Genomic DNA, 17,387 nt, shown 5'->3' on the forward strand with positions numbered 1-17,387 from the left:
GTCTGTGCAGTATTCCACTTTGTTTATCGCAATTTTTTCCGTATTTATTTCTTTTATTGTATTTACATTGCTTGATTCCAATTTCAGCTTATTATTTTCCTCTTTGAGATACTGGATTTCATTTTTTAATTCTTTACAAAGCGCTTTTAGCTTACTTGTTCTTATATTTAAGTGGCTTATATTTAAGTTTTTATATTTTTATATTTAATTATTAGATCAGTTTTTTGATCTTTTATTTCATTAACTGCACCCATACTTTTATTTTTCTGTTTGCTGCCTTTGGACATATTTGCTTTACCGCATGAACCGAGATGTTCTTTTAAAAGGGTCGATAGATGTAGTTTGATGCAATAAGTGTAATGTACGTTTGATGCAATTGAAATATTATAAACAAAATTTCAACACATTTATTTTTCAAGTACATTAAAATTCAAATATATTACACTAAAACCAAACCAAAAATAAATTTATTTTCCTTCTTTAAAATTGAGAAATTAAATTGCAAAGTAACAAAATAAAAATTTCTTTACGAATTAGAATATTGCGTAAATATTCTTTTTATATTTCTTTTTAAGATTTTAAAAAAAGTAATAGGTTTAGATTAAGGTTTGGTTTCTTGAAGTGAAGATTTAATAAATAAAAAGTTAAAATATTTTTGTGTTTTTCTATTTAAAAGTACTACAGTAAGTAATGTAAAAAACTTATGCAGGGTGATACAAAAAGATATAGAACAACATAATATACCACTGATTAAAAGATCAAAAATGGGCTAAACATTTTTCCTGGACAAGGTACCAAATCTCAAGGATTTCTAAGTTACAGATATTTTAAGGAATTTTCGTGAAATTTCTACTTAACCACGTATTTTTATTTATAACTACTGTTCCGAAAAAGATAGCTGCTTCAAACGAACAGTTTCTGAAAGGTCAAGTAAAGGGCTTAAAATCAACACATTACTTGATATTATATTTTATGTGCTTTGGAATACCAAGCATTCTAAATTTAGAAAACTTCGAACTTTTTCCATTTCGTACTTTTTTAGTTTTTTTTTATCTGCACTATTTCGTGTGAAATTTTTATTTACACTAAAGCATATTCTTAAGCTTTAATCCAACTTTCTAAAAGCCAAGATTTTAAAGCCCCTAGTAAAATACAGAAACTGAAAAAAATGTCACTATTTTTTATTTATACGGATTTTGAAAAAACCTACACAGGTAGAAATTTCGCGGAAATTCGTTAAAGCCCCATTAATTCGAAAACCGTTGGAAACTAGTTCGAAACAACTATTTTACACATTTCTAATTCTCTAATCAATGGTATATGTTGTTGTATATCTTTCTGAGTCACCCTGTATATCCTATTACAACTTCGTTTTATAACCATTTGGATTTAAGGTTTGCCATCGCCAAAAATCTCGGCACATGTCTTCAATAGTTCTTGAGGCTTTCCACTTTAAGTCTGTTTCGGCGAGGCTTACTGAAATAAAAAAAATTCTATTATCTAAAGGATAAATGAGTAGTTAATGCTAATATTGTGCTTAAAATCTATATATTTCTTATAAATATATACACAAAAAATTATGACTACATGCAACACAAATTCCAAATATTATGATTGTGTATCGCTATTAGTATGTACGCATAACGAAAATGGCTAGTGGTTTGTTCAGTATGTTTTAAAATGAGGTATCAAGATTTAAAATGAGGTCAAGATTTAAAAAATTGGTTCCATGTTTTTTCTTTAAATTAATATTTTTTCTTAATTTTTGTGTATTTTCCGAATTTTATTGATCATCCTAGCAATCTAAATCAAAACTTATACACATGTGAGGTTTAGAATTTTAGATTATAAATATATTCTCAAAAGAAAAGTCAGTTCATATGACAGTACAAACTCTCATATAGAACGATAGGATCTTTTGTGGTTTCTATTCCAAAAAACATCTATCTAACACAAAGATCATACAAGTTTTGCTTTAATAAGAAGTACGGTACATTTAAAGAAATCATGAAGCCAATGCTAACAGTATTTAATATTTATTCTTCATAAATTGCGATTTTTTATTTATAATTTATAATATATTATTTGTTATTTATAATTTATTATTTATTATTCATTATCTATTATTTATGACTAATTATTTATTATTTATTATTATTTAATTATTATTTATTATTTATTTTTTATTATTTGTTATTTATTATTTATTATTTAATACTTATTATTTATTATTTATAATTTATTATTTATTATTTATTATTTATTATTTATTATTTATTATTTGTTATTTATTGTTTATTATTTATTGTTTATTATTTATTATTTATTATATATTATTTATTATTTATTATTTATTATTTATTATTTATTATTTATTATTTATCATTTATCATTTATTATTTATTGTTTATTATTTATTATTTATTATTTATTATTTATCATTTATTATTTATTGTTTATTATTTACTATTTATTAGATATTATTTATTATTCATTACTTATTATTTATTATTTATTGTTTATTATTTATTATTTAATATTTATTATTTATTATTTATTATTTATTATTTATTAATTATTATTTATTATTTATTATTTATTATTTATTATTTATTATTTATTATTTATTATTTATTATTTATTATTTATTATTTATTATTTATTATTTATTATTTTTTATTTATTATTAATTATTTATTATTTATTATTTATTATTTATTATTTATAATTTATTATTTATTATTTATTATTTATTATTTATTATTTATTATTTATTAGTTATTATTTATTATTTATTACTTATTATTTATTATTTATTATTTATTGTTTATTATTTATTATTCATTATTTGTTATTTATTATTAATTATTATTTGTCATTTATTATTTATTATTACTTATTATTTACTACTTATTGTTCATTATTTATTATTTATTATTTCTTATTTAATATTTATTATTTATTATTTATTATTTATTATTTATTATTTATTATTTATTATTTATTATTTATTATTTATTATTTATTATTTATTATTTATTATTTATTATTTATTATTTGTTATTTATTATTTATTATTTATTATTATTAATTATGTATTATTCTTTGTTTATTATTTATTATTTTTTTTTATAATTTATTATTTATTATTTATTGGTTATTACTCATTATATATTATTTATTATTAATTATTTATTATTTATTATTTATTATTTATTATTTATTATTTATTATTTATTAATTATTATTTATTATTTATTATTTATTATTTGTTGTTTATTATTTATTATTTATTATTTAGTATTTATTTATTATTTATTATTTATTATTTATTTATTATTTATTATTTAATATTTATTATTTTTTATTTGTTATTTATTATTTATTATTTATCATTTATTGTTTACTATTCATTATTTATTAGTTATTATTTATTATTTATTATTCATTATTTCTTATTTATTATTTATTATTTATTATTTATTATTCATTATTTATTATTTATTATTTATTATTTATTATTTATTATTTATTATTTATTATTTATTATTTATTATTTATTATTTATTATTTATTATTTATTATTTATTATTTATTATTTATTATTTATTATTTATTATTTATTATTTATTATTTATTATTTATTATTTATTATTTATTATTTATTATTTATTATTTATTATTTATTATTTATTATTTATTATTTATTATTTATTATTTATTACTTATTATTTACTATTTATTATTTACTTTTATTTATTAATTATTGTTTATTATTCATTATTTATTATTTATTATTTGTTATTTATTATTTATTATTTAATGTTTATTATTTATTATTTATTATTTCTTATTTATTATTTATTATTTATTATTTATTATTTGTTATTTATTATTTATCATTTATTATTTATTGTTTATTATTTACTATTTATTAGATATTATTTATTATTCATTACTTATTATTTATTATTTATTATTTATTATTTAATATTTATTATTTATTATTTATTATTTATTATTTATTATTTATTATTTATTATTTATTATTTATTATATATTATTTATTATTTATAATTTATTATTTATTATTTATTATTTATTATTTATTATTTATTATTTATTATTTATTATTTATTGTTTATTATTCATTATTCATTATTTGTTATTTATTATTTATTATTTATTATTCATTACTTATTATTTATTATTTATTGTTTATTATTTATTATTTATTATTTAATATTTATTATTTATTATTTATTATTTATTATTTATTATTTATTATTTATTATTTATTATTTATTATTTATTATTTATTATTTATTATTTATTATTTATTATTTATTATTTATTATTTATTATTTATTATTTATTATTTATTATTTATTATTTATTATTTATTGTTTATTATTCATTATTCATAATTTTTTATTTATTATTTATTATTTATTATTTATTATTTATTATTTATTATTTATTATTTATTATTTATTATTTATTATTTATTATTTATTATTTATTATTCATTATTTATTATTTATTATTTATCATTTATTATTTACTATTTATTAGATATTATTTATTATTCATTACTTATTATTTATTATTTATTGTTTATTATTTATTATTTATTATTTAATATTTATTATTTATTATTTATTATTTATTATTTATTATTTGTTATTTATTATTTATTATTTATTATTTATTATTTATTGTTTATTATTTATTATTTATTGTTTATTATTCATTATTCATTATTTGTTATTTATTATTTATTGTTTGTTATTCATTTTTCATTATTTGTTGTTTATTATTTATTATTTATTATTTATTATTCATTACTTATTATTTATTATTTATTGTTTATTATTTATTATTTATTATTTAATATTTATTATTTATTATTTATTGTTTATTATTCATTATTCATTATTTGTTATTTATTATTTATTGTTTATTATTTATTACTTATTATTTATTATTTATTATTTATTATTTATTATTTATTACTTATTATTTATTATTTATTATTTATTGTTTATTATTCATTATCATTATTTGTTATTTATTATTTACTATTTATATTTATTATTTATTATTCATTATTTATTATTTATTATTTATCATTTAATATTTATTGTTTATTATTTACTATTTATTAGATATAATTTATTATTCATTACTTATTATTTATTATTTATTGTTTATTATTTATTATTTATTATTTAATATTTATTATTTATTATTTATTAATTATTATTTATTATTTATTATTTATTATTTATTATTTATTATTTATTATTTATTACTTATTATTTATTATTTATTATTTATTATTTATTGTTTATTATTCATTATCATTATTTATTATTTATTATTTATTATTTATTATTTATTATTTATTGTTTATTATTTATTATTTATTGTTTATTATTCATTATTCATTATTTGTTATTTATTATTTATTATATATTGTTTATTATTCATTTTTCATTATTTGTTATTTATTATTTGTTATTTATTTTTTATTATTTATTATTTATTGTTTATTATTCATTATTCATTATTTGTTATTTATTATTTATTATTTATTATTTATTATTTATTATTTACTATTTATTATTTATTATTTATTATTTATTATTTATTATTTATTATTTATTATTTATTATTTATTATTTATTATTTATTATTTATTATTTATTATTTATTATTTATTATTTATTATTTATTATTTATTATTTATTATTTATTATTTATTATTTATTATTTATTATTTATTATTTATTATTTATTATTTATTATTTATTATTTATTATTTATTATTTATTATTTATTATTTATTATTTATTATTTATTATTTATTACTTATTATTTATTATTTATTATTTATTGTTTATTATACATTATTCATTATTTGTTATTTATTATTTATTATTTATTGTTTATTATTCATTATTCATTATTTGTTATTTATTATTTATTATTTATTATTTATTATTTATTATTTATTATTTATTATTTATTATATATTATTTATTATTTATTATTTATTATTTATTATTTATTATTTATTTTTTATTATTTTTATTTATTATTTATTATTTATTATTTATTATTCATTACTTATTATTTATTATTTATTATTTATTATTCAGTATTTATTATTTATTATTTATTATTTATCATTTATTATTTATTGTTTATTATTTATTATTTATTATTTATTATTTAATATTTATTATTTATTATTTATTATTTATTATTTATTATTTATTATTTATTATTTATTATTTATTATTTATTATTTATTATTTATTAGTTATTATTTATTATTTATTATTTATTATTTATTATTTATTATTTATTATTTATTATTTATTATTTATTATTTATTATTTATTATTTATTATTTATTATTTATTATTTATTGTTTATTATTCATTATTCATTATTTGTTATTTATTATTTATTATTTATTATTCATTATTTATTATTTATTATTTATTATTTATTATTTATTATTTATTATTTATTATTTATTATTTATTATTTATTATTTATTATTTATTATTTATTATTTATTATTTATTATTTATTATTTATTATTTATTATTTATTATTTATTGTTTATTATTCATTATTCATTATTTGTTATTTATTATTTATTGTTTATTATTTACTATTTATTAGATATTATTTATTATTCATTACTTATTATTTATTATTTATTGTTTATTATTTATTATTTATTATTTAATATTTATTATTTATTATTTATTATTTATTATTTATTATTTAATATTTATTATTTATTATTTATTATTTATTATTTATTATTTATTATTTATTATTTATTATTTATTATTTATTATTTATTATTTATTATTTATTATTTATTATTTATTATTTATTATTTATTATTTATTGTTTATTATTCTTTATTCATTATTTGTTATTTATTATTTATTATTTATTATTCATTATTTATTATTTATTATTTATTTATTATTTATTATTTATTATTTATTATTTCTAATTAAATATTTATTATTTATTATTTATTATTTATTATTTATTATTTATTATTTATTATTTATTATTTATTGTTTATTATTCATTATTCATTATTTGTTATTTATTATTTATTATTCATTATTTATTATTTATTATTTATTATTTATTATTTTTTATTTAATATTTATTATTTATTATTTATTATTTATTATTTATTATTTATTATTTATTATTTATTATTTATTATTTATTATTTATTATTTATTATTTATTATTTATTATTTATTATTTATTATTTATTATTTATTACTTATTATTTATTATTTATTATTTATTGTTTATTATTCATTATTCATTATTTGTTATTTATTATTTATTATTTATTATTCATTATTAATTATTTATTATTTATTATTTATTATTTATTATTTATTATTTCTAATTAAATATTTATTATTTATTATTTTTTATTTATTATTTATTATTTATTATTTATTATTTATTATTTATTATTTACTATTTATTGTTTATTATTCATTATTCATTATTTGTTATTTATTATTTATTATTTATTATTCATTATTTATTATTTATTATTTATTATTTATTATTTATTATTTATTATTTATTATTTATTACTTATTATTTATTATTTATTATTTATTATTTATTGTTTATTATTCATTATCATTATTTGTTATTTATTATTTATTATTTATATTTATTATTTATTATTCATTATTTATTATTTATTATTTATTATTTATTATTTATTATTTATCATTTAATATTTATTGTTTATTATTTACTATTTATTAGATATTATTTATTATTCATTACTTATTATTTATTATTTATTGTTTATTATTTATTATTTATTATTTAATATTTATTATTTATTATTTATTATTTATTATTTATTATTTATTATTTATTATATTTATTATTTATTATTTATTATTTATTATTTATTATTTATTGTTTATTATTTATTATTTATTGTTTATTATTCATTATTCATTATTTGTTATTTATTATTTATTATTTATTGTTTATTATTCATTTTTCATTATTTGTTATTTATTATTTATTATTTATTATTTATTATTTATTATTTATTATTTATTATTCATTACTAATTATTTATTATTTATTGTTTATTATTTATTATTTATTATTTAATATTTATTATTTATTATTTATTATTTATTATTTATTATTTATTATTTATTGTTTATTATTCATTATTCATTATTTGTTATTTATTATTTATTATTTATTATTTATTATTTATTATTTATTATTTATTATTTATTATTTATTATTTATTATTTATTATTTATTATTTATTATTTATTATTTATTATTTATTACTTATTATTTATTATTTATTATTTATTGTTTATTATACATTATTCATTATTTGTTATTTATTATTTATTATTTATTGTTTATTATTCATTATTCATTATTTGTTATTTATTATTTATTATTTATTATTTATTATTTATTATTTATTATTTATTATTTATTATTTATTATTTATTATTTATTATTTACTATTTATTATTTATTATTTATTATTTATTATTTATTATTTATTATTTATTATTTATTATTTATTATTTATTATTTATTATTTATTATTTATTTTTTATTATTTTTATTTATTATTTATTATTTATTATTTATTATTCATTACTTATTATTTATTATTTATTATTTATTATTCAGTATTTATTATTTATTATTTATTATTTATCATTTATTATTTATTGTTTATTATTTACTATTTATTAGATATTATTTATTATTCATTACTTATTATTTATTATTTATTATTTAATATTTATTATTTATTATTTATTATTTATTATTTATTATTTATTATTTATTATTTATTATTTATTATTTATTATTTATTATTTATTATTTATTATTTATTATTTATTATTTATTATTTATTATTTATTATTTATTATTTATTATTTATTATTTATTGTTTATTATTCATTATTCATTATTTGTTATTTATTATTTATTATTTATTATTCATTATTTATTATTTATTATTTATTATTTATTATTTATTATTTATTATTTATTATTTATTATTTATTATTTATTATTTATTATTTATTATTTATTATTTATTATTTATTATTTATTATTTATTATTTATTATTTATTATTTATTATTTATTGTTTATTATTCATTATTCATTATTTGTTATTTATTATTTATTATTTATTGTTTATTATTTACTATTTATTAGATATTATTTATTATTCATTACTTATTATTTATTGTTTATTATATATTATTTAATATTTATTATTTATTATTAATTATTTATTATTTATTATTTATTATTTATTATTTATTATTTATTATTTATTATTTAATATTTATTATTTATTATTTATTATTTATTATTTATTATTTATTATTTATTATTTATTATTTATTATTTATTATTTATTATTTATTATTTATTATTTATTATTTATTATTTATTATTTATTATTTATTATTTATTATTTATTATTTATTATTTATTATTTATTATTTATTATTTATTATTTATTGTTTATTATTCTTTATTCATTATTTGTTATTTATTATTTATTATTCATTATTTATTATTTATTATTTATTATTTATTATTTATTATTTATTATTTATTATTTATTATTTAATATTTATTATTTATTATTTCTAATTAAATATTTATTATTTATTATTTATTATTTATTATTTATTATTTATTGTTTATTATTCATTATTCATTATTTGTTATTTATTATTTATTATTCATTATTTATTATTTATTATTTATTATTTATTGTTTATTATTCATTATTCATTATTTGTTATTTATTATTTATTATTTATTATTTATTATTTCTAATTAAATATTTATTATTTATTATTTATTATTTATTATTTATTGTTTATTATTCATTATTCATTATTTGTTATTTATTATTTATTATTCATTATTTATTATTTATTATTTATTATTTATTATTTATTGTTTATTATTCATTATTCATTATTTGTTATTTATTATTTATTATTTGTTATTTATTATTTATTATTTATTATTTATTATTTATTATTTATTATTTATTATTTATTATTTATTATTTATTATTTATTATTTATTATTTATTACTTATTATTTATTATTTATTATTTATTATTTATTATTTATTATTTATTATTTATTATTTATTATTTATTATTTATTATTTATTATTTATTATTTATTATTTATTATTTATTATTTATTATTTATTATTTATTGTTTATTATTCATTATTCATTATTTGTTATTTATTATTTATTATTTATTATTCATTACTTATTATTTATTATTTATTATTTATTATTTATTATTTATTATTTATTATTTATTATTTATTATTTATTATTTATTATTTATTATTTACTATTTATTATTTATTATTTATTATTTATTATTTATTATTTATTATTTATTATTTATTATTTATTATTTATTATTTATTGTTTATTATTCATTATTCATTATTTGTTATTTATTATTTATTGTTTATTATTTACTATTTATTAGATATTATTTATTATTCATTACTTATTATTTATTATTTATTGTTTATTATTTATTATTTATTATTTAATATTTATTATTTATTATTTATTATTTATTATTTATTATTTATTGTTTATTATTTACTATTTATTAGATATTATTTATTATTCATTACTTATTATTTATTATTTATTATTTAATATTTATTATTTATTATTTATTATTTATTATTTATTATTTATTATTTATTATTTATTATTTATTATTTATTATTTATTATTTATTATTTATTATTTATTATTTATTATTTATTATTTATTATTTATTATTTATTATTTATTATTTATTATTTATTATTTATTATTTATTATTTATTATTTATTATTTATTATTTATTATTTATTATTTATTGTTTATTATTCATTATTCATTATTTGTTATTTATTATTTATTATTTATTATTCATTATTTATTATTTATTATTTATTATTTATTATTTATTATTTATTATTTATTATTTATTATTTATTATTTATTATTTATTATTTATTATTTATTATTTATTATTTATTATTTATTATTTATTATTTATTACTTATTATTTATTATTTATTATTTATTATTTATTATTTATTATTTATTATTTATTATTTATTATTTATTATTTATTATTTATTATTTATTATTTATTATTTATTGTTTATTATTCATTATTCATTATTTGTTATTTATTATTTATTATTTATTGTTTATTATTTACTATTTATTAGATATTATTTATTATTCATTACTTATTATTTATTATTTATTGTTTATTATTTATTATTTATTATTTAATATTTATTATTTATTATTTATTATTTATTATTTATTATTTAATATTTATTATTTATTATTTATTATTTATTATTTATTATTTATTATTTATTATTTATTATTTATTATTTATTATTTATTATTTATTATTTATTATTTATTATTTATTACTTATTATTTATTATTTATTATTTATTATTTATTATTTATTATTTATTGTTTATTATTCTTTATTCATTATTTGTTATTTATTATTTATTATTTATTATTCATTATTTATTATTTATTATTTATTATTTATTATTTAATATTTATTATTTATTATTTCTAATTAAATATTTATTATTTATTATTTATTATTTATTATTTATTATTTATTATTTATTATTTATTATTTATTGTTTATTATTCATTATTCATTATTTGTTATTTATTATTTATTATTTATTATTCATTATTAATTATTCATTATTTATTATTTATTATTTATTATTTATTATTTCTAATTAAATATTTATTATTTATTATTTTTTATTTATTATTTATTATTTATTATTTATTATTTATTATTTATTATTTTAAATTTAATATTTATTATTTATTATTTATTATTTATTATTTATTATTTATTATTTATTATTTATTATTTATTATTTATTGTTTATTATTCATTATTCATTATTTGTTATTTATTATTTATTATTTATTATTCATTATTAATTATTTATTATTTATTATTTATTATTTATTATTTATTATTTATTATTTCTAATTAAATATTTATTATTTATTATTTTTTATTTATTATTTATTATTTATTATTTATTATTTATTATTTATTATTTATTATTTATTATTTACTATTTATTGTTTATTATTCATTATTTATTATTTATTATTTATTATTTATTATTTCTAATTAAATATTTATTATTTATTATTTATTATTTATTATTTATTATTTATTATTTATTATTTATTATTTATTATTTATTATTTATTATTTATTGTTTATTATTCATTATTCATTATTTGTTATTTATTATTAATTATTTATTATTTATTATTTATTATTTATTATTTCTAATTAAATATTTATTATTTATTATTTAATATTTATTATTTATTATTTATTATTTATTATTTATTATTTATTATTTATTATTTATTATTTATTATTTATTATTTATTATTTATTATTTATTATTTATTATTTATTATTTATTATTTATTATTTATTATTTATTATTTATTATTTATTATTTATTATTTATTATTTATTATTTATTATTTATTGTTTATTATTCTTTATTCATTATTTGTTATTTATTATTTATTATTCATTATTTATTATTTATTATTTATTATTTATTATTTATTATTTATTATTTATTATTTATTATTTATTATTTAATATTTATTATTTATTATTTCTAATTAAATATTTATTATTTATTATTTATTATTTATTATTTATTATTTATTGTTTATTATTCATTATTCATTATTTGTTATTTATTATTTATTATTCATTATTTATTATTTATTATTTATTATTTATTGTTTATTATTCATTATTCATTATTTGTTATTTATTATTTATTATTTATTATTTATTATTTCTAATTAAATATTTATTATTTATTATTTATTATTTATTATTTATTGTTTATTATTCATTATTCATTATTTGTTATTTATTATTTATTATTCATTATTTATTATTTATTATTTATTATTTATTATTTATTGTTTATTATTCATTATTCATTATTTGTTATTTATTATTTATTATTTGTTATTTATTATTTATTATTTATTATTTATTATTTATTATTTATTATTTATTATTTATTATTTATTATTTATTACTTATTATTTATTATTTATTATTTATTATTTATTATTTATTATTTATTATTTATTATTTATTATTTATTATTTATTATTTATTATTTATTATTTATTATTTATTATTTATTATTTATTATTTATTATTTATTATTTATTATTTATTATTTATTGTTTATTATTCATTATTCATTATTTGTTATTTATTATTTATTATTTATTATTCATTACTTATTATTTATTATTTATTATTTATTATTTATTATTTATTATTTATTATTTATTATTTATTATTTATTATTTATTATTTACTATTTATTATTTATTATTTATTATTTATTATTTATTATTTATTATTTATTATTTATTATTTATTATTTATTATTTATTATTTATTATTTATTGTTTATTATTCATTATTCATTATTTGTTATTTATTATTTATTGTTTATTATTTACTATTTATTAGATATTATTTATTATTCATTACTTATTATTTATTATTTATTGTTTATTATTTATTATTTATTATTTAATATTTATTATTTATTATTTATTATTTATTATTTATTGTTTATTATTTACTATTTATTATTTATTATTTATTATTTATTATTTATTATTTATTACTTATTATTTATTATTTATTATTTATTATTTATTATTTATTATTTATTATTTATTATTTATTATTTATTATTTATTATTTATTATTTATTATTTACTATTTATTAGATATTATTTATTATTCATTACTTATTATTTATTATTTATTGTTTATTATTTATTATTTATTATTTAATATTTATTATTTATTATTTATTATTTATTATTTAATATTTATTATTTATTATTTATTATTTATTATTTATTATTTATTATTTATTATTTATTATTTATTATTTATTATTTATTATTTATTATTTATTATTTATTACTTATTATTTATTATTTATTATTTATTATTTATTATTTATTATTTATTGTTTATTATTCTTTATTCATTATTTGTTATTTATTATTTATTATTTATTATTCATTATTTATTATTTATTATTTATTATTTATTATTTAATATTTATTATTTATTATTTCTAATTAAATATTTATTATTTATTATTTATTATTTATTATTTATTATTTATTATTTATTATTTATTGTTTATTATTCATTATTCATTATTTGTTATTTATTATTTATTATTTATTATTCATTATTAATTATTTATTATTTATTATTTACTATTTATTATTTATTATTTCTAATTAAATATTTATTATTTATTATTTTTTATTTATTATTTATTATTTATTATTTATTATTTATTATTTATTATTTTAAATTTAATATTTATTATTTATTATTTATTATTTATTATTTATTATTTATTATTTATTATTTATTATTTATTATTTATTATTTATTATTTATTATTTATTATTTATTGTTTATTATTCATTATTCATTATTTGTTATTTATTATTTATTATTTATTATTCATTATTAATTATTTATTATTTATTATTTATTATTTATTATTTATTATTTATTATTTATTATTTCTAATTAAATATTTATTATTTATTATTTTTTATTTATTATTTATTATTTATTATTTATTATTTATTATTTATTATTTATTATTTATTATTTACTATTTATTGTTTATTATTCATTATTTATTATTTATTATTTATTATTTATTATTTCTAATTAAATATTTATTATTTATTATTTATTATTTATTATTTATTATTTATTATTTATTATTTATTATTTATTATTTATTATTTATTATTTATTATTTATTGTTTATTATTCATTATTCATTATTTGTTATTTATTATTAATTATTTATTATTTATTATTTATTATTTATTATTTCTAATTAAATATTTATTATTTATTATTTAATATTTATTATTTATTATTTATTATTTATTATTTATTATTTATTATTTATTATTTATTATTTATTATTTATTATTTATTATTTATTATTTATTATTTATTATTTATTATTTATTATTTATTATTTATTATTTATTATTTATTATTTATTATTTATTATTTATTATTTATTATTTATTGTTTATTATTCTTTATTCATTATTTGTTATTTATTATTTATTATTCATTATTTATTATTTATTATTTATTATTTATTATTTATTATTTATTATTTATTATTTATTATTTAATATTTATTATTTATTATTTCTAATTAAATATTTATTATTTATTATTTATTATTTATTATTTATTATTTATTGTTTATTATTCATTATTCATTATTTGTTATTTATTATTTATTATTCATTATTTATTATTTATTATTTATTATTTATTGTTTATTATTCATTATTCATTATTTGTTATTTATTATTTATTATTTATTATTTATTATTTCTAATTAAATATTTATTATTTATTATTTATTATTTATTATTTATTGTTTATTATTCATTATTCATTATTTGTTATTTATTATTTATTATTCATTATTTATTATTTATTATTTATTATTTATTATTTATTGTTTATTATTCATTATTCATTATTTGTTATTTATTATTTATTATTTGTTATTTATTATTTATTATTTATTATTTATTATTTATTATTTATTATTTATTATTTATTATTTATTATTTATTATTTATTATTTATTATTTATTACTTATTATTTATTATTTATTATTTATTATTTATTATTTATTATTTATTATTTATTATTTATTATTTATTATTTATTATTTATTATTTATTATTTATTATTTATTATTTATTATTTATTATTTGTTATTTATTATTTATTGTTTATTATTCATTATTCATTATTTGTTATTTATTATTTATTATTTATTATTCATTACTTATTATTTATTATTTATTATTTATTATTTATTATTTATTATTTATTATTTATTATTTATTATTTATTATTTATTATTTACTATTTATTATTTATTATTTATTATTTATTATTTATTATTTATTATTTATTATTTATTATTTATTATTTATTATTTATTGTTTATTATTCATTATTCATTATTTGTTATTTATTATTTATTGTTTATTATTTACTATTTATTAGATATTATTTATTATTCATTACTTATTATTTATTATTTATTGTTTATTATTTATTATTTATTATTTAATATTTATTATTTATTATTTATTATTTATTATTTATTGTTTATTATTTACTATTTATTAGATATTATTTATTATTCATTACTTATTATTTATTAGATTACTTATTATTTATTATTTATTATTTATTATTTATTATTTATTATTTATTATTTATTATTTATTATTTATTATTTATTATTTATTATTTACTATTTATTATTTATTATTTATTATTTATTATTTATTATTTATTATTTATTATTTATTATTTATTATTTATTATTTATTATTTATTGTTTATTATTCATTATTCATTATTTGTTATTTATTATTTATTGTTTATTATTTACTATTTATTAGATATTATTTATTATTCATTACTTATTATTTATTATTTATTGTTTATTATTTATTATTTATTATTTAATATTTATTATTTATTATTTATTATTTATTATTTATTGTTTATTATTTACTATTTATTAGATATTATTTATTATTCATTACTTATTATTTATTATTTATTATTTAATATTTATTATTTATTATTTATTATTTATTATTTATTATTTATTATTTATTATTTATTATTTATTATTTATTATTTATTATTTATTATTTATTATTTATTATTTATTATTTATTATTTATTATTTATTATTTATTATTTATTATTTATTATTTATTATTTATTATTTATTATTTATTATTTATTATTTATTATTTATTATTTATTATTTATTATTTATTGTTTATTATTCATTATTCATTATTTGTTATTTATTATTTATTATTTATTATTCATTATTTATTATTTATTATTTATTATTTATTATTTATTATTTATTATTTATTATTTATTATTTATTATTTATTATTTATTATTTATTATTTATTATTTATTATTTATTATTTATTATTTATTATTTATTATTTATTATTTATTACTTATTATTTATTATTTATTATTTATT

General features: G+C 6.1%; 1 protein-coding gene across 1 annotated transcript in view; it reads right to left on the reverse strand.

Moving 5' to 3' along the window:
• Positions 1 to 650: 650 nt before the first annotated feature.
• LOC129616829 (UDP-glucose 4-epimerase-like) overlaps positions 651 to 17,387 on the reverse strand; it is a 105,219-nt gene continuing 88,482 nt past the window's right edge. Inside the window, exon 3 of the mRNA XM_055532376.1 lies at positions 651 to 1,476. Coding sequence (XP_055388351.1) covers positions 1,361 to 1,476 — 116 coding nt within the window. The 3' untranslated portion in view covers positions 651 to 1,360. The remainder of the gene's footprint in view (positions 1,477 to 17,387) is intronic.

Source organism: Condylostylus longicornis, unplaced genomic scaffold, assembly GCF_029603195.1.
Source record: "Condylostylus longicornis isolate FDR11 unplaced genomic scaffold, ASM2960319v2 ptg000299l, whole genome shotgun sequence".
Taxonomy (NCBI): Eukaryota; Metazoa; Arthropoda; class Insecta; order Diptera; family Dolichopodidae; genus Condylostylus; species Condylostylus longicornis.